The 20679-nt window shown below is 32.1% G+C and overlaps 1 protein-coding gene across 1 annotated transcript; it reads left to right on the top strand.

Annotated features, from left to right (window-relative positions):
• The first annotated feature begins 256 nt into the window (after positions 1-256).
• On the top strand, positions 257-20466 carry LOC148622069 (repulsive guidance molecule A-like). Its single transcript, XM_088571582.1, has 4 exons — positions 257-406; positions 8386-8546; positions 10126-10628; positions 15418-20466. The coding sequence occupies exons 1-4, from the start codon at positions 378-380 to the stop codon at positions 16081-16083; spliced, it is 1359 nt and encodes a 452-aa protein (XP_088427708.1). The 5' UTR covers positions 257-377; the 3' UTR covers positions 16084-20466.
• The last annotated feature ends 213 nt before the right edge of the window (positions 20467-20679 follow it).

The following is a 20679-nucleotide window of genomic DNA, read 5'->3' as shown; positions in this document are numbered from 1 at the left end:
TAATAGGTTCATGGCTTTAATATTGTGAAATGATCCATCTTGATGGTTATTTTATAGCATTAAAAGAAATATATAGCCAAGGCATTTCTGAAGTATCGGTTTCTGGTTTGCGTGTAGTTGCCGTATATTCAGAACAAGCTACATATTTTATTTCAATTATTTTGCATAATAACAGATTAAGTGTACCTACAGATGAAAATGAGAATTTCCTAGTCTATGTAAGAAACACATTTAGAAGGGGCAGGTATAGTGAACACCTGTGCCATCCGGTTGATAGTAGAAATAAAAACCACATTTCAAATCTTTTATTTTACTTAGCAAGTTTCCAGAATTCAAAATTTCTTCCTCTTGATATCTCGATAGCATGAAGTAATGTGATGGAATGTGTATATGCTCTCCTTAAAAGGTAAAGAATTACATGTACTTTTAGATTTTCTATAGATATTAACGGATACATTTATATCAATGAAAAATAATACAAAATATTAATCAGATAAAATTCATCACGCGAGTATTTTGTTTGAAAAGTCAACTTATCCTACATTTTACAGCATTTCATTAATGGGTTTGGGTGCTTGACTAAGTTAAGAACTATAAAGGTTTTTCTTATCACCTCTTTGGTTGTCCAAAGTTTGAAAAATTAAATGATTACTTACAAAATATCTGAGAAAATTTCTTATGAAAAATCATTTTCAGTTACCGGATGATAATTATTTTGATTTACATTTTTGTATTTGGTCTTTAGATCCCAATATGTTAAGGTCAGAATGAAAGTGGTCCTTTAAAGATAGTCCTGACTAAAACAAAAATTATAAGAAATTAATCTATACCACGATCATGCCGTTGATGAGATTTTATCGGTTTATGGGCGTGATTTACCCTTTTAATATCTGAAGGACTTGATGAATACAGCCATCAACGCTATTCTATGTTTAAGTGTATAGAGAAGGGCTAGACAAAGTAAACATTGGACCTCTTAAAGTAACAATCGACTTAGATGTTTGCCCGTCAGAATTAACCTTCTTAGATTTATTTCACATTTCTTATTAGCAATATTGGAGAATTTACCATATTTTATATTGAGTGTAAATAAAATTTATGAAAGGGAATTCCTGATAAGCCTTGTCAAATTTGAAACCTTTCGATCTTTGTATGGAAATACATGCTCAAGGGCCAACCGGTGTAGTAAACTTCTTACAGCTGTACGAAGTAACTTTTAAGAGCATTTAACCAAAGTCCACTTTTGTTCTTTTGTGTTATCAACAAGAAAAGTGTCGAACAAAAGTTCAAAGACGACATGACTAACTACTAGAAAAACGTACTGATGCACAGTTTACTACATTCCTCTGATGTTTTGTCTGTTACCTTTTTGTTTCAATTTTTTTTAAATTTTGACCAATGAAAAACCCCAAGCAATAAGCTGTCGGAACAGTAAAGTTATGGTTACTTCGGAGTCACTTAATATAAGATCACAAGACATTGGTCAATAGTTTATTGTAGATAAACGTACATTGTAGCTGCTTAAGTTAGAGTGTTTCTATATTGTCAAATCTTAAGGCAAGTTCTCTTAATGTTAATGGCTATATAAAAGATTATTGTACAGAAATAGCTAAAAAAAACTTTAAAATACAAATCAAAGCAATAATACAGGGACTATATAAAGAGTGGTCATTATGGAACTTCATGGACACATGTACTCTACATCAAACTTAACAATGCAGCAATAAATGTGGTGAGCTATTGCAATAATATTGAAGGCATGTCATAGTAGTTTTTCAACAAATTGTCTCCCTTGGCTTGTTGCCTTGTTGCTATATATGATTTTAGCATGTTGTACACAACAAAAGTGCTCATACCTTGAGGAGGTCATTATTATATACATAGAGATCTACAAAGAGTTCGGTAAACTTTTTTAATTTAATGACATACAAACCTTTTAATTTGTAAACTTTACTCGAACCATCGTTATACATTCGTTTTCTCAAATAAGATCACTTAAAAATGCATGTCTCGTTCTAAAGCAGTTTCCTGAATATCATTATTAGTCTTGAATGAGATATCGAAAGTTCAAATATTTTAACGATGTGCTTTAGTGTTTGTTGCTTTTCAATTAGATCTTAGTTTGGGAATGATGACGCTAAGCATCACAATGTGTGAAACGGGCCTTCCAATTGATGCCGTCTCATTAAAAAGCACTCAAAACCCAATAAGGAGAATTTGCTCAGTGTTCGTTTTGAGAAAGGGTTTTATTGAAATCGAATTCTTATGGGACAAAAGTTATATTTAATTAAATTTATCGTCTCGTATTGTCGTATACTTGCTTTGAATTTTTCTTCAGTTTCTTCTTGCATTGAAATTATAACAATGAAATTTAATATCCTCAAATGAATTGTCAACATCGTAACAAATATGAAACCTTGTGACTCAAAAAGTAAACAATTTTCAAGTTGTAAATGAGATCTAAGGGGTATTTACATTTTCACCATTGGCGATGTTAATAGTAGCACTCCTGATCTGAGAAAGAAAATTGAAGCGAATTCTATTTATCTTCAGTAAATAAGTATTGCTTACACAGACGCAATTAGTACGAATTCGACCTTCGTTAAAAATTCCCATGAAGATATTGGTATGGGAAACTCGTATTTCAACTTTAGTTCTCGGGTCTTTTTGATTCTGAAAATTAGACCTTTTGCAAGTTCTTGAATATATCTTACATGATCTAAGAGACTTTAACTTTCCCCTGAAGTACCACTCATCTTTAATGAAGAAAAAGTGGAAGCTTTAATTTGCACGACAAGGTGACGGTACATTTTTTTAAGTATGAAAATAATGTTTCCACCCAACTAAACTGAATTTCTGGACAGTTTAATTTTCTATACTGAATTTCGCAACCTATTTGTCTAGACGTAATGAGCACTTCATCGGAAAATCTGGGTAAAATAGCTCATTCTTTTCTTCACCCACCTTGAGATGAAACATCTGAATAAAAAACGTATGATAAACTTATGATAAAAACACACCAATTCTTACAAAACAAACAAACAGAAATAAGATTGATTGAGGTTAAGGAGCCTGGAACTTGCAGATGCTACCTGAAATCTGCATTTGTGTCTAAATCTGATACCCACCAAAGACCGATCATTCCAGCATTCTTTCACTCATATGGAACAAATTTGTCCCTAATGACGGAAGAAACTTTGCTAATGAGCTAACCACGTGTCTTATGGCTCTTTTTTACCCAGTAGATATATTTTCCATCGCTTCATGTATCGTTACATCAAAGATTTTTTGTAACATATGAGAAAACATTACGTGTGTGTTTGATAAGAATGAACAGAGCGGATTTCAAAATGACGAAATTTTTGCCCTTAAATGGCTTCGCACTATATGTTAATATAAATGATCTATTCTCAGCAATCATTTAGATTGCATCATATGTTACAAAGATGTGAGCCAGTGATGGTGAGGTACTGTACAAAGATGTGAGCCAGTGATGGCTCTTCAGTACTACAACAAATGTTGACGAGTTCAATACAAAAAGCTAGAGCAGAAATTTGGTGGATTAAAATTGAGATCTTGGAGGCCTTCTCCTAGCATGTCTTGTGGGATGACGGAACATAGATAAAGGGACATAGGTAACTGAAGTCAGCAGGAATGGTTAATTCACTCCATATTTGTATATTGGAGAAAATGCATGTGAAGGAGAGATTACGAAAAATGGAGCTCATTCCAGTGATTTATACACAATCAACCAAAATTTTCGAACAAAGAGAGATCCATTGGGTCTGTTTTAACTCATTTATGCATATACGATGAATAGTTTAATTGCCAGCAGCGGATCCAGAAATTCCTAAACTAGGAGTCCGCTGATTGGCCTTAGAATGCCAGTTTTACCAACAAACATTTTTGAGCATTCAGACGAGGGGGGCGGTGCGGCGGACACCCCCTTTGAATCTGCCAATAAGGAGATTTATGTTAGCAAAGTAATCTGTTACGCCAGTTTTGTACAATTCTTCCAGAAGGAATAAAAACTGTCTGGTAATTTAAGAATAATTAATAAAATAAAAATCTCGCTAATTCATGTAAACATTGTTGTTTATAAAAATATTTATTTTAAACAAGAAAGTGTCAAAGTATAAATCCATGTCGTTTTAAGCCTCAGGTGTGCCCAGGTGTACAGCACACCTGCAGATATATATCATATAAACTCAATTAGGAAATAAATAAATTCCATTGCCTATTTTCCTTTTAAAGTTGAGTTTATGTATTACTCGTTACAAGAAAAGACATTGTTTTTATTTCACCACAGGAGACGTGAGCTTGAATTTTACTAGTTAAAAAATATTTAACAAAAGTACAAACATGCAAGGCCCTTCGACTCGTCGGTCATTATACGTGTACATTATCAAATTTATTGTTTTTATAGTTATCATCTTCATAAAAAAATCCAAAAGCTATTTCCACTCCTATTTTTAACGACTAAAGTCAGTGAATCTGTTCGAGTTTTTAACTGAATATATGCATGCATGTGTTAGTATCTATGTAAGTTCACGGGGACAAGGTAGTTAAAGGATTGTTGGTAAATTCTATCATAATTTTTTTTCTATCAAAACCACTATTTCACTTGACTTCCCAATTTTCTGTCAGGTTTTAATGAAATCTTGGTTCTCCTTGATTCTTTCCTTTTGTGTCAGGTTCCAATAGAAAGTGTGGTTTCTCTTGACCCCCCCCCCTTTTCCTTTCCTGTCAGATTTTATGTAACAGATATTTTCTCTTGTTTGTTTCTACATTTTTTTGGTCAGGTTCTATTATAGCCGTGTTTCCCCATTTTTGTCATGTTTATTAACACTGAACCTTCCTGTTGATTCTCTTCTTTTCTGTCTGGTTCTACTCTATCTGTGGATTCCATTGACCCCTTTTCTGCCATGTTTTATTCGAATTATGGTTTTGCTTTATTTTCCTCCTTCTCTGTTGGGTTCCATTAAAACTGTGGTCTTTCTTTAACCCTTCCCCAGTTCTGTCAGGTCGTTTCCCATGATTACCACCCTTTTCTGCCTGAATCTATCATAACAAGAGTTTTTTTTCTCGATTCTCTTCTTTTCTGTCAGTTCTATCATTTTCAATAAAAAAACATGTTATCCCTTGTTTTCACCAATTTTTGTTAAGTTCTATTAAAACAATAGTTTCGCTTGATTCTCTCCTTTTCTGTAGGGTGTATTTGTATGAAATGTGGGCTACCGTTAGACCTCCTTATATCAAAATCTTGGTTTCCTTCGATATCACTTTTTACTGGCTGATAGTATTTCCTGATTACCCCTTTTCCGAGAGTATCTGTTTCCGTCGAAACCTTGGTTTCCCTTTTTCCCACTTTTCTGTCAGGTTATACATGTTATAATCCTTGGTTTCCCTCAATTCCTCCTGTTACTGTAAATGCCTGGTACGATTTCCTGATTCCCCCTTTTTGGTCCGGTCCTATCAAAACTTTGGTGTCCCTTTATTTCAACTTTTCAGACAGGCTCTACTTCAACAGAAGTTTCTTTAACCTTTATAACGGGTCTGTTGAATCAATTCATTGGTCTAAATCTTAATCTTTAGATGATAGAACATTGGTGTCAAATGCTAAAATATCTACTAATCAGAATATATTAGTGATGACATTCAGTTCTATCTTTGTCAAGTCAAATCAGCACTGAAGGTACAGAATTTTCAATTTAATCAGAAAAGTTTATGATGTGCTCATAATGGGTAAACTTCCATAATTTTATTTTGTAACCTTGTATTTTTGCGATCTTTACACTCACTCTAGGAGATATACATTAAAGAACTTACTTCTATGTTTGCCGTTTTGTTTGTTTGTTTGTTTGTTTTAGTTGTTCATGTGTATTTTTTTGTATTTTGTGTGTGTGTGGTTTTATTTTATTTTCATAAAGGTTAACTCAGCTGAATAACAGAACACTTCCTTGTGATGTAGTGTGCAATATAGTCAAAATCTACGCAGCCAAATTATCTGTATATTGTGTATTTATACATATACTTCCTACATTTGTACTTTCCTGACTTTTTTTTTTTGGTTCCATGCATACCGGGGACATCCATCAATTGGCAACAGGAAAATATCAAATTCATTATTTCCGCTGAAAGCTTATTTTCCGCACCATTTCTTTCCTTTTTAAGAACCAATTCCATATATCATGCATTCAAATAAAGCAACTGCTTTATTCAGGAATATCGTGATAAACAAATTGCATAACGAAGACTCAGTAATTTGAATGTGTCTTTAGGGAGCACACATTCTTAGAAGCTTGTTCAATTGCAGTTATCCAGGCCGTAAAACAACCTAATAGCTATTTCATATCAACGCTTGGAAAATTATACATTCAATTCAGGATTACTTTATCGGCGATATTTCCAAGAAAATAAATGGAATGAGAAAGAAATACAAAGAAACGACTTCTTTAATTATTGTAAAACGGGGAAATCTAGCACTGTCTCAATCATAGTCAGTTGACAGACTCATGACTCAGGCTTTTTGGATGACTGTCAACATTGTCTCCATGCTTTTTGGTGTGTAAGCAGTGTTTCTTTTCATTCACAAGTTCGTTCACCGTGATCAACTCCGTTGTATTGAAACATAGCGACGTACAGAAACACGGCTGCATCATCTCTAGTCCGAGTTTCTACTGACCCTGCAACCCTCTCCTTTTTTATTTGGATAGTGCTACGTCCCCCAAGCCTACATATAAATATCCAACAATAATGAAACGAGGATCGAGACTTGCAGGATAAAGGAAGTTCTGACTGTTTCATTTTGTGTCAATGGTGCCTGAGCGTTGTTTTTGGGTTGTTTTTTTTGTTGTCGTACTTTAAAGTATGTCATATTTGCATAATTTTATGAACTTTTTCTTTTATGTATTGTAATTATTATTCTTTGTTCTTGGAAATCAAAGAACGGGCTTGGGTGCAGTCTGTAAATTTGGGAGCTCGTGCCAAGCCGAAAGTAGGTTTGTCGAAAAACAGAAAGGCTTATTAAAACGGCTCAAGTAATTGGTCAAATACATGTATGGCTTCCTTTCATATATAAAGTGGTAATACAGATTCAGACCCAAAATTTTAATGAATAATTTTGCACTTAGGCTTCTTCAAAAAAGTGTAGCAAATAATAAAACTTGTCCAAAGATGGCTTTACATATCCAAGTTAAAAGGTGAGTGCGTGGACCGAAAAAATTAACTTAAAGGGTTATTCCGTTTTTCGTGGCAAAAAACGTTCATTAAGTGATGATGTTTCTCTGTGCTATCTCTTTAAAACATAAAATACTGCCATATTTGGAACTGCTCTTTTCGTATGTTGTAGCAATTTTTCTTTGACCAAAATAATACAGCTATTTTTTGTAATTCAGTATTTCATATACTTACCGAGAACGTCAAACTCAAAAATTATTTTATTCACCTAACATTCCGGTAAAGTTACATTTGTCGTTCTTTTAGCGCTCCAAAACAAACACACATGAAGTTGTGGGAAGAAAAAAGTCTGTATTTAACACAATTTTCAATTTTATTATTAATCTGATTTATTTGATTTGGAATGTCCAAGCAGTGTCAAAATTATGAACTGTATAGATCTGTGGATGACATCCGAATTGAGTGACACGCGACCATTTACTAAATTAAATCAAATGTGGCAAACTTGTCATTATGATATGAATAATTGCATATCTGTATAATACATGTACATGTAATGTAAACATATATTCAAGCGCAAAAATACTGTTTTCGCAAAAATTCCCAGGAAAATGTGTAAACGGTAGTTTGCTTCCTTTTTATTTGTTTAATTTGTTTGTTGTTACAACTAGAATACCAAGTTTTTTTTCATTTGTTTCTTAAAAGTTCGTGCTTTGGGATATATATATATATGGTCCGTTACTCTTTCCAATACAATTGTTGAATTTAATTGTTAAAATAAAGAATTTATTTATGTTCACACTAAGAATGGTAAAAATTTTGGAGTAAGGTTCAACACTTTCTCATATCATCGAAGCATTTTTACAGCAATAAAAAAATATGACAGCTAAAACATCTTGGTAATAAATTTAGCAGGCTTTGACCAATGAAAAGGCGCGATTCGTAAGATAGTGTTAGAATGACATGTAAACCCCGCCTCCTGACCTATTTTGTTGTAGAACAACTATCGGTAGATCAGTTGTGGATTATGTGCTGGTTGGACAGATAGTGAATGTGCTAATTAGTCAATTAATTTCATGGAATTCACTTAATTAGACAATTGATTGGTAAACACACCATGTAGTTACGGATACAATAATATATTTACATGTGAATTGTGCTTTGGAATCGTGGATTATTGAGTGACATTCTTTTGCTTCTTTACAGTGTTTTGACGAGCGGTTCGGGTGTTCGGAAGGTTTGGAGAATTTTGCACCCTGTTGCTCACGAATGGAAGGGCATGGGTATCAATCGATTCTGTTACCCACCCAAGCCCCCGATCAACAGGTTATTTATTACAGCAATATTTGTAATGTGCATTTCATTCGGTAAGTTAAAATATCTTGACTCCATTTTCACACAATACACAAAACATTTGGTATTCAAGGGGGCTAACTGTGCACACACCGAACTTGTTACTACAACAACTAAGCTCAAATTAAAAATTTGTGCAAATGTCAATATGCTTTCAAATTCGTCTTGGTTCGTTTTACAGGGAAAACTACGGACATAGTAGTGTTATCTTCTAAATTTACTTTTAGATATTTTCCAGATCAACTCAGTCATTCTTAATCTTAAAAGTATCTGATATTTAAAGTAAAATACCCAATTTTACTTATGCGTTTGTATTTGGAAGCTTTAAATTTATTCATTTTGATAGAATGCTTAAAAATCATGTTTATGTAAAGTAAGTCTCTGCTGACTTTGTATACTATATTTGTTACTGTACATGTATGACAGTTGAAAATTTATTTTAGTTCTTTTGGGGTTGGGGGTGTTTTTGTACTTTGACAACCATTAAATACTAGAGAAAGAACATATGGTAACATTATCTATCTATACAAAACAGAAAAATCCAAAAAAATCTTTTCTTTGTATTTATTTATTTTTTTTCTTGAAAACCCTAAAGAAATTATAATGGATGTGCATTTTGAATTGAGTACTGTCAGCATCACCCCAAGTAAATGGGCCTTATACATTTATGGTAATATGATAAATGATGACTCTGTAAAACAAAGGTCAACTGTATACAGATATTATTATACATATATTACTGCATTTAATCAAGTGTGACTTATATATACATGTATATATTTTTTTTCCCATGTACAAAAATGTATAAGTAAATAAATGTACATGAACATGTGTGCATAATACTTTATTAAATTAAATAGTACATTTAAAAAAGTATTATGAATGATGTGACTGCATTTGAATTGTGCATTTACATGTACATGTACATTTACAATGGCTATACATGCATCCAAAATTTTGGAATTACAGCTCAGAATTTTAATTGTTCACAATAAGGAAAATATAATTTAAATTCCAGTTAACTCTTAATATACATATACCAAAACCGAAATGTACATGTATGTAATAAATGCACAAAACGGTTTGTGTTTTTGTAGTACATGTACATGTATGTACTTATTATATTTAAGGTAGATTGAACAAATGATTTAAAAAAAACACTTTTTATACAGAACATGTAGGAAAAGTATGACTGTATGCAAAATGGCTAAGAACATTTATATCACTTAGAAGTGAATTAATTCTCAAAAGGCTTAAAATAGCGTTAGACAAATGGAAAGTTTTGGAACCTTGTAAAGTAAAGTGATTAACTACATGTACTTGTAAACAGGTACAATGTTTATGTGTACATTTTTTTCTCTTGTTATTAACTTTTTACTTAACTCCTTTGTTGAACTAAGGGTTGTGGATTTTATATAGAAATTGAAGATTTTTGTTGGAAGTCATGACCATTGTGGTAGTTTCCAAATATCTGATTTCTTCCTTGATATTGCCATTTGTTATTTGGACTTTCCTTCTTTTTACAATTTCTTTTGACGATTGCCTAGATTTTGTCTATCAGTTCAATTATTTTATTATTATCCTTTGTTTCAGGTTCAGCATGTGATATTGCTCATTGTCAAGCTTTATTTAGTACAGCAAAAGATGCGGAAGGGACTGTAAAAGTGACACTTATAGCTGCACAACAAGCTGAAAAACCACATTGTATTTCTCTCAGGACTTATATAGACTGTTTAACAAAGCAGAGAAGATACTGCATATCTGATCTGACTTATAATGGAATTATTGCTGGATTGAAAGAGAACATGCGTCGACATCGTTGTTCAGCTGACCCAGCAGCCAAAGTGTTTAATCAGGATACAATGAAGGTTGTAGGTCCTCTTCCACCAAGAGATGATAGGATGTGTTCATTTAGCGGACAGCAGAAATATAAACAGTGTGGATTATTTGGTGATCCTCATTTGAGGACGTTTCATGAGGACTTTCAGACTTGTAAAGTAGAGGGTGCTTGGGCTCTTGTAGACAATAAACATTTGACAGTTCAAGTTACAAATGATCGGGTGATAAAAAGTGAGGCAGCTACTGCTACAAGCAAGGTAATCATATCTTGTTATTTTTGTTATGGCAAAAAACAAATTAGTAGTTTTGTTTCCTGATACCTACATGAACGAAATAGGGTAGGTAGTAAGGAGTTATCAAGGGAACCAAGGTTATAGCGGTAATCAAAAGAATGTAATCCAGGTACAAAGACCAGACATGGAAAACAGACATACACAACAAAGAACATAAAGTAACTAAAATCATACATACAAAGTAACAAAAGTAAATGAGCAACTCAGACTCCACTAAAAACTGGGAGCATGGACCAGGTGCACCGGTAATTATTTTATTTTTTAAAAACACTTTACATTGAGTTAATGGGGAAACAGTCAAGACTAACAGTACTATAGCCAAAATGGCCATAAAACGTTCAGGGTAGGCACAGAAAACTAGGGTATGTAGGGTAACAGGAAACACACATATTTTTTTTTAGCCTCCATGTAAGAAGTATTTGATTAGATGTTTCAGATTTATACTACAGTCTGTACATACAAAATGTATATTACATGACATATACATGTATAATTAGGTTCTTTATACAGTTTCTTATGAATTTATTCCATTTCAAATGAAAACAATTATCTGAAAGTGAAAGCTGTTACACCTTCATAAAAAAAATGCAAAAGAGCTAAGTTACCACAAAGAGCATACTAGAAAACAATAATTTCTTATGAAATGAAGCATGTTTAGAATTTGATGGTGGTTTAAAGCGATTGTTGCTCAACATGTTGCACACATTTTACAACAAAGTTTTGAACCATGTGTAACATTTATATGTATATTGTATGCCATGTATGTATTATATTCAACATTTTACATGCACTATACCAGTGTATTATTTTTAAAAATCAAAGCCACACATTATATCCAGCTCATAATATTGAACTCAGTGCCCAAAGCAGATGATTAGTATATCCAGAATATCGCAAGACATGAAAAAAGTTTTGTTGTCTTATTAGAACCATGCAGCTTAAACTTAGTGTTCTCAGTGAGATTCTCAACCTTACAAGAATATATGTAGTAATTTCTGGTTAGACTAATTTTACCATTTCTCTTAATGACTTTGTATATGTAAACATTTGTAGTCATGTAAAAATATGTACATGTACATTGTACATGTATCAACTCAGAAAACAAAGTTTAAACAACAATTAAAGATTTTGAAAATACGAGATGTCAACCATTACGTTTGTTCATGCCATATTTGTTTCATCCTGAATATGTTTATTACAAAAACTAAAAATATAAAAAAAAAAAAGACTTAAGATGCTTTTTTGTATATTTTTGCATGTACAAATGTACATGTACAATGAAGTATGTGTACTTGATGTACAAATGTACAATATACATGTAATAGATGGGAAAGTACAGGTACTGTACCATTACTCGTGTACATTTAATGAACATGTACATCTTATGTCTTTTTAGTTTTTTATTTTCCAAATAACACAATTCTACCCAACATCTAAAGCAACATTGTATGTACAGTGAAGTTTGTAGATAGTACATGAAATATTCACTAGGAGTGACTGATTTCCATAATTGGTTTAAAACCAATTTTAATAAAATACTTTTTCAATGACCATATGTACACACATGAACTCACATCAATATTCTTATATTAAGTTTTAGATCACTGTTATATTTCTTATTCAAACAAAATCTCTGGATAAGTTAGTGTTGATATGATAAACATCCATTTTCTAGGTCAAACACAAGATGAATGGATTTTCATGTCTTTGTTTACCTCTACACATTGTAAAATTCAGTTATATTAGGATTAACTTAGTACACTACTCTCCAAAGTTTAAAATACATTAATGGGTATAAAATGTTTAATGAACATAAATCTAGCAATCTGTAAAATTAAACTACACAGCCTTGCCAGAGATTTTAACACACACATATTATACACTTACTACACACTAGATGAAGGTGTTAACCTTTTGTGTAGTATCAATGTTTTGTTTTTGCTTTGATTTTTAGTTTTTTAACATCCTGGGTTAAGATGTTATGATTTTTTTTTATATTACTTGACGGTCCTAGATACACTACCTTACATGTAACATAATCTTATTTTTTATTTCATGTGTGTCTTAGTGCATACATGTACATGTATTTTTTAAAAGTTAACAGGGATCTACAATGTAAGAATAAAATTCGTAAGTTCCAACAATTCTTACCCATGGAACTTCATATACCATGGGCTGAGATTGATTTGAGCATTTTGAACACATGCATGTAAGTTTTTGAATCTGAATGTTTTAAATTGATAAGTTGTGAAATATCTTAAAAAGCAATGACATTTAGATTTTTTTAGCAATAAATGATATTATATATTGATACATGTACATGGATGTATACACCCACTCTTTGTCTACTTTTGAAATTCATAAGACAATTCATTTTTTCCAGTATTCAGTCTTCATGTGTACATTGACATTACAATTTATAACATACATTGTACTGAAGAAAATGAGTGGAGGATAAACATCTTTAAAAGACAAAAACTGCACTTTCATTGTAGCTAGATTTATTTTGGAAATTATTATAAGGTTTATGAATTGCATAGAAAGACTGATGTGCTTTATGAGAAGGGGATATAATATAAATGTAGCTACTTAATGAAGGTTTTATGTATGTTATTAAAATATTTTATAAAAGTTTTTTTTTTTTTGACAATGTTTTGGGGTATTGGTTTGTGTTCAGTAAAATATGCTGTACCAAAAGTTTATCTGTGGGTATTGATCTTGGTAAAAATGATGTTACTACAGTGAAGAGTGTTCTCAAAATGAAATCCATGTTGTGTGTTTTTTTCCATGACATAAATCATTATTATACCATTTAAAGCATTTATTTTACAACCAAGTCATATATATGTACAAGTTTTGCTGTACATACATATGTAAATATGATTTTCCCAAGTTGACAAATTTGACCATCTACCCTTTTCTACCAGACTGCAGATACATGCTTAAGTATAACAAATTGACAGTGCATGTACATTGTACATGTATTTCTTACTCTAAAATTGAAACATTTTATAAGAGGTCCTACATGTAAGATAGAACATATTTTATTTAGTATATACAGTATAGTACCAGTGAACATATATTTAGTATCATGTAGTTTAAAGATGTATAACTGATCTAGACTTTCATATTTTGAAATTCCCTACTTGTACTAGTTTTCAGTATTGTCTATAAAATGTGAGAAACTTGTAGAATATTTACAATGTAGTTTATTTTGTGTGTACACATGTGTATTAATGTAAAGGTGTGTACATGACAACACTGACACCGAAGGAGTAGAATTAATTACCATAAATGATTTAAACAAGTATTTACAACAGTCATCTGTCCAGTGCATATACATTAGACATGGTTCAAGATATTTAGGGGGATTATACTCACTTAACCATTGTTATGTCAAAACAAGTTAAGTACATGTACATGTAGGGCAAGGGGGAAAGTAACCTCTTAACCTGAAAATGGGGATTACACTGTACTATTTCTAAAGGTATTAGATGGTCTCTCTAGAGAGGTATGTAGTAAATATGCACATACATTTACATGTATTTCTTGCCTAGATACTGATAGTGAAATCTCCGAATTTTGGAAAATCTGTAATTTCACTGAAGTCAGTTGAACTACACATGTACAGTGTCTTGTAAACTAGTTTAGGTCTTGACTTACTAAAACAGTTAATAAACTTTGCCAAATATTTGATAAACATAGAAAAACTAAAGTAAGTGCATGTATGTATATGCTTTAGAAACAGAGAAAAATGATTAGTTAAATGTACATTTCTGAAGTAAAGTGTTTAAGTTAAAGAATGTATTGAATGGCTGGCAAAAGTTAAAGCACTGGGAATATTTGATACAGATAGTAATGTACAAGTACATGTAATACAGTAATGGATCTAGAGATGGAAAGGAGGGGTTCCAGGCTATTACTTGCTTTGCCAAAAGTTCCCTTGAAATTAACATATTTTTCCAACAAACAGGGGCCTCCAATTCCCTTCCCCCACCACCCCCTGCCCCCCAAGCCCCCTTGATCCATCACTGTAAAAGTGGAATATCCTTAAGAAGTAGCAGTTCTCACTTTTTTATAAAAAGTTTATAGATGAGTCGTGGAGTAGGTGTATCCCTGCTAGTCTTTATGGCCATCAGGTCATTTATCTATATGTTGATGCAATTTTCATTTTTGGCAGTCTGATAAAAGACAAATATTTTGGAGTTTACAAATACATGTACATGTATTAAACCTTACCAAGGTATGTGGAAATGATAAGATAAATCTTAACAAATTCCCAAATCATTGTTTGTTTGAACTTAAAAATAGACTAAAGGTCAAAAAGACTGTAATAACTAAACAGGAAAACATAGGTAGTTGTTGACTGTCTTGTCTAAATTTCTTCTCTCTTTTGACATACCCAAATATATGTACATGTATCATGTAGGTTATATATCATTTACATGTAGACATGCTTGCTACATGCTCTTTGAAGGGCAGTCAAAAATCTAGTCACTGCTGAAACCTTTAAATCCAGTTTCCAAGTTAAATAAGTAAAAAAAATGACAAAAATGAAAGAAACTGAAATTCTTAGTAGTGGAGGGGGATTTTATGGTTTGTTTTGGTGAATTTCTATTCCTTAGGGTATTTGACAAAATTAGCTTTTAGCCATTTGTACATAGAAAGCAATTATCCCTATTTTTTATCATCGTAATACATTTAGCTGCTTTTGTGATGTTGATATTTCATTTTCTCTCCATTTCTTTTTCAGCTTACAGTGATCATTAAGAAAAATGAAGACTGTGCATCAGAAAAGTTTATTACGTATACAGCTCAAACAGACAATCTGCCAGGTTCCTTCTCATCAGGACAGACACACTATGGTCCCGAAAAAAGTGTGGAAATTATTGAGAAAGAACCTGGTAAAAAAGTGGAAATTTATCTGCGATATATAGACACAACTATCAAAGTGCAACAAATAGGACGATATTTTACATTTGCCATAAAAATGCCAGAAGAAGTTTTGAATTCCAGTAAAATAAAAGACAATCTTGAATTGTGTGTTCAAGGATGTCCAAATAATGAGAGAATTGATTACACAAAGTTTTTCAGTGAGGTGCAAAACAAAGGACATCTAGGAAAAATGGGATTAAACAGAGCGATTAAAATATGCCGTGATGCTAGTGTTATGGATTTTTACTTCGATTCTTGTGTTTTTGATCTCTTAACAACGGGTGATGAGAATTTCACAGCGGCGGCTTATCAAGCATGGCAGGACCTAATAGAATTAAACCCAGAACTAAGCAAAACTCAGGGCAATCGAACCGATTTACCAATTAGAAGTAGTGCATTGTCAGTTTGGACTAACCCTTGGTATACATCAAGGATACTACTTATTTCAGTGCTATTATGTGTTTTATTATCCATACCATCATGATAAACTTTGGGAATTATTCTGTTTTGTTGTTACAGTATAGAGATCTATATATTTAAGGTGCATAGGTTGAAATGATACAGTGATATTGGCTTCTCTCTCATTTTTAGCAATCTATACCTCATGGGAAAATTTACTTAACTTTTATTAGTTTAAGTATACAGTGCTGTAATATACATCTGTCTTCAATGTTTCGAAAGCAATTTTCAAATTTCCAATTTTTATAACTGGAGCTAAAACAAATTCAGAGTTGAATGAAATGTTCTCCTCTGATTATAGAAATTGTACATGTATATAGAAGTGAGAAGTGATATTTGTTGTATTGTTTTGAACCTTATTAATGTATGGTTGTTGCAGTGATATACAAGCTGTTATTTTCATGAAATAATGTGCAAATTTACATGTATGCTTGTGTAATGGATGAATCAAGTGTCAGTAGGTTTATATAAGGGTGTCTTGGTAAGGTTTTATATGAGAGTGAGAGCATATGTAAATGGATGTCTACTGTTTGAGAGATTTGAATGCAGAAAGACCTATGTTGATGTTAAAAATCTTAGTTTGAGCTTTGTTGTTATGTGAACTGAGGGGCAACATTTTTGAATCTTTTTTAGGCAAATCAGAGTGTGATGTTTACTCTAAACATCTAAAGGTAAAGATTTATACTAATGTGAGCTAAATTAGTAAGTCAGTTTAGAAGGGGAGATTTTTATAGAGGTGTATTGAAGTGCAAAATACACAAAAACAAAAATAAAGCCATTAAACCTAGGCTAGTGTATTTTTCAGGTCCCTTGCTTCACATAATGACACCTAATGAACATTTAAGTATCAGTCTTTTTAAAAATCAGACAGATGATTCATGCATGTCAAAAACCCATCAAACTCAGTTTTATTTCTTGTTCAGAAACAGCTACTGATCACATGACCAGTCTTAGTTTTTCATTTGGTTGTTGCGCTTTTGAGATAAGAGTTATATAGATTGTACATGAAATTGGCACTTTGCAAGAGTTATCACTCTTGATTTGATTTCATTTGGTTGATTTCAGTTGGAGAAGAATGTATGATTTTCTAAAAAGTGCAGATCTGAATGCTGAAATGATTATCGTTCTGTGAAAGTATAGCGCTTATAGACTGAAAAAGCATCTTTTGTGTGGTTGGTTTTTCTTCATCATGAATCACTGTACCATTGGCAGTGTCTGAATTTTATGTGGACTGATACTTAACTTGTAATAAAATTACAAGTGTAAAATTGGATAAAGAACCGTTCCCAAATCTTTTGTCATTCAAGTTTAAAATTCTTGACCTAAGTGATCATAAATTGAAACTCAAATCCATAATGGCAGACTGTTAGCTGCTCAAAGGCAATGAATATGGTTGGTAAGAAAAGTAGGCTTTTGTCTTGTTTATACAATACAAGGGGAAAGGGGTTGATTTTCTATCACAATTAACACACAGAAATATTCTGATCCTTCATTCAAATGAATACAGCTTTATTGTCAGGTTGAGACGATGACCTGTGAATACCATGTTTTGTATGAATTTTCCAGTGTTTCCCGGCACAATTACTGTGTCCACTCCATTGGAAATAATGTGGTTACATTGACCAAGTGGACAGGCTTATTGTTGACATAGCCTTCAAAAATGTGTTAGTTTCACTTATTTCTTAATTAAATTTTTCTCAAGTATTGCCTTTGAATTCACCTTTTCTTAAGTTGACCGCTTTTAAAAGTTCAAAGCGTCTTTCTTGAATGTTTAATTTGAAATCTGAAAGTTAGTTGAATAGATAGGCCCTGCTTACTCCTTAATCCTCTATTCATCTTATGTTAGGTTGAAAGTGGAGGTTTTGAATGTGTTAAAAGTCCTCTAAGTACAATTTTGTTAAAATTAAGTTAGGTCACTGATAAAAAATAAAAACTTAATCTCTATATTCATTGTTGTGAAGAGGAGATTAAAGTTAATTTGTTTTTGAAAATATTTATCTGAATGTGTTGTTAAATGATTCCATACATAATGAGTAAATTGTCAATTTTGTTACAGGTGTTGTAAACAAAGAATAGATGCTTTGTACAGATGTGTGTCTCAGCACCTTGATTTTACTTAAAATCTTTTCCAAAATCTTTATCATGAAGGAAAGGCTGTTTTGTCTTGGTAAAACAGTTAAGTAGGTTTACATTTAATTCTGAAAGATAAGTTATTGGGCCTCTCAGAATGTGTTTCTGGTCTTATCTCACTATAATCTTTCTTATGTGCACACCTGCATACAGGCATTCATAGATGGGGCTCACAATGGGAGAAATCAAAGTCTTTCTCATGATTATAATTGAATTAGTTGAACTAACTTTTGTATGATAAAGATTGGCATGGAATTGTAATTGGACATGCCAATTGGAATGAGTACTTTGTTGACATACACCTTGTTAGAGTATTATGTTTATGGCCATGTTGATGTGATTTGGCAAATATTGACTCTACCCTGTTTAATATTCAATATAAAACCCAGTTATACTGTGTAAACAATAATCTATACATTGCTGCTGGCCTTAAGTATGGGTGCATTGTTACAGTCCCCAGGAAAAATATTGCACTTGTCAAACTGTAGCTTCTCTTAAATACAATTGTCAAATTTATCATGATTTGTTATCAGAACATTGAAATTTTATTGAGTTTTAGATATTTTGATACTACAACGTTTTTTGTGTGGGGCAATTTCACCCCAATTAGAACCTCAAATACTTGGCTTGAAATATTACCCCCTTTTCGTGTTAATATATACACACACACAACATTATAACTATAAATCAATTTTTCATATACAACAGTATGGCCATTAAATGATTATGCATGTGCTTCTGCTTAAAATGAAATATGTCATAAATAATGTTAGAAAGTATTTTTTCTTTCAGTTATGGTTAGGTTGGAAGCTCAAATATAATGTTTCACAGATTATAATGACTTTTAAAGAGCAACTCATAGCCTTCCATTTCATGGCAGGCGATAGTTTGTTTTTATGCTTTGAAATATTTTATCAAATTGCTTTAAAGGGTAACAAAAATATGTAAAAATACTAAAAGTAATTTACATTTTAAATAATATTGACTGTAAAATTTAATGAGATGGAACTTGAAATGAAAGAAGAGAATATTTTGGTAGTTCAAGTTTTTTGTTTGTCAGTTGACTACAATAAGGTGAGGTTGAGTGAGTCCTAAGCGAACCATGAATCATAAAGAAGCCATATTCCTTTCTGGGTTTAATGGGATAACATAAAAACATCTGGGAATTCTTCTCACAAAGAACATGCAATACAATTTCTTATGTTATCACTTTCATAGGCACTCAGTTAACTTTTTATCATTTTCAAAAGTTTTTTTTCTTGCTTTGAAAATTTTATGTTTAATGCAGCACATGGTAGGAAGAGAAATTCTTTTGATATATCATAAACTATTTTTCATCAAGAGAAAACTTAAAATCCATTTCAAACAATCAAGTGTTAAAAGTTATGCATGTGAGTCTCTACTGAGATTTATGACAAAAACAAGCAGTGTAAATTTAAATATGGCATTATTTTGTTGTATTTAAAGATATTTTTGTTTGATTTGGCAAAGTTTCACATTGTGTTTTTCACAACTTTTTAAAGGCATGCAAGTATTTGACAAAAACATGCGATTTTATTTTAGTTTTGTATGAATGGAATTAAAAATGTGTACCAATTAGGCATACAGAACATGGTAAGCCATGCGTGTAGACGTGTTCCCAAAAGGATCCCCACATAAAATCTTGGCAATAAACAAAACGTGGAGAAAGGTCAGGTCTGTTATCATATTGAATGTTAGATATCAACTAAAGCTTGAGATTTGAGGCCTCCAGTAACATAAATTTAAAACCAACTTGATCCATACTGAAAGAAATTTAAATTGTGTATTATCTTTGACAGAAGATTGTCATGTTGGAAGATTTTGATGGATAATTGTTTATTTAAAAACAAAAGCTGGCAGTTAAAGAAAGAATGGGATGTAGTGTTTCACGTTGAATACACTATACCCTTATACACAGATGATGCAGTTCATCTTCGCAGATTACTTGCTGCACTTTCTTGTTATTGAGTAATAACTATCCAAGTCAAGGCTAACAATTATATTCATTGTTTTTGGTGCAGTATAACTGTTGCATCCAACGTATTTGAATTCCTTGTTATTTCCGTCATCAGGGGGGTCATGACAAGGATAGTAAAAACGTGTAGGAGTGAAACCCTCAGCAGTCAGTACCGTATCTACCTCAACTCGTCAGTATTGTATGATAGCATTTATTTTATGGCTTTAACTGGCAGAGATTTGTGTGAACGGTTCTGATAATCCACTAGAATTATTATTGAAATAAATGATTGAAATATAATGTACTTTGTTACTGTTTCGCCGAACCACTATGCTTGTGTTAGAAATGGGTAATTTCGAATATATGCTATCCTTTGTTCCACAGACAACCATCAAGTCGTACAAAGGTATACATATGTACTTAGCTTTGATGCAAGTTTACTCTCCAACATTTTTTTTCAAAAGACACGATAGTCATAGATCATTGATTTCTAAAAGCAGTTCATAAGAATAC

Source organism: Perna viridis, chromosome 3 (genome assembly GCF_037379345.1).
Source record: "Perna viridis isolate PV_CMFRI_1.1 ecotype Kerala chromosome 3, ASM3737934v1, whole genome shotgun sequence".
NCBI classification, from domain to species: domain Eukaryota; kingdom Metazoa; phylum Mollusca; class Bivalvia; order Mytilida; family Mytilidae; genus Perna; species Perna viridis.
The sequence above is the reverse complement of the archived record's forward strand: the minus strand, read 5'-3'. Positions and strand labels throughout refer to the sequence as shown.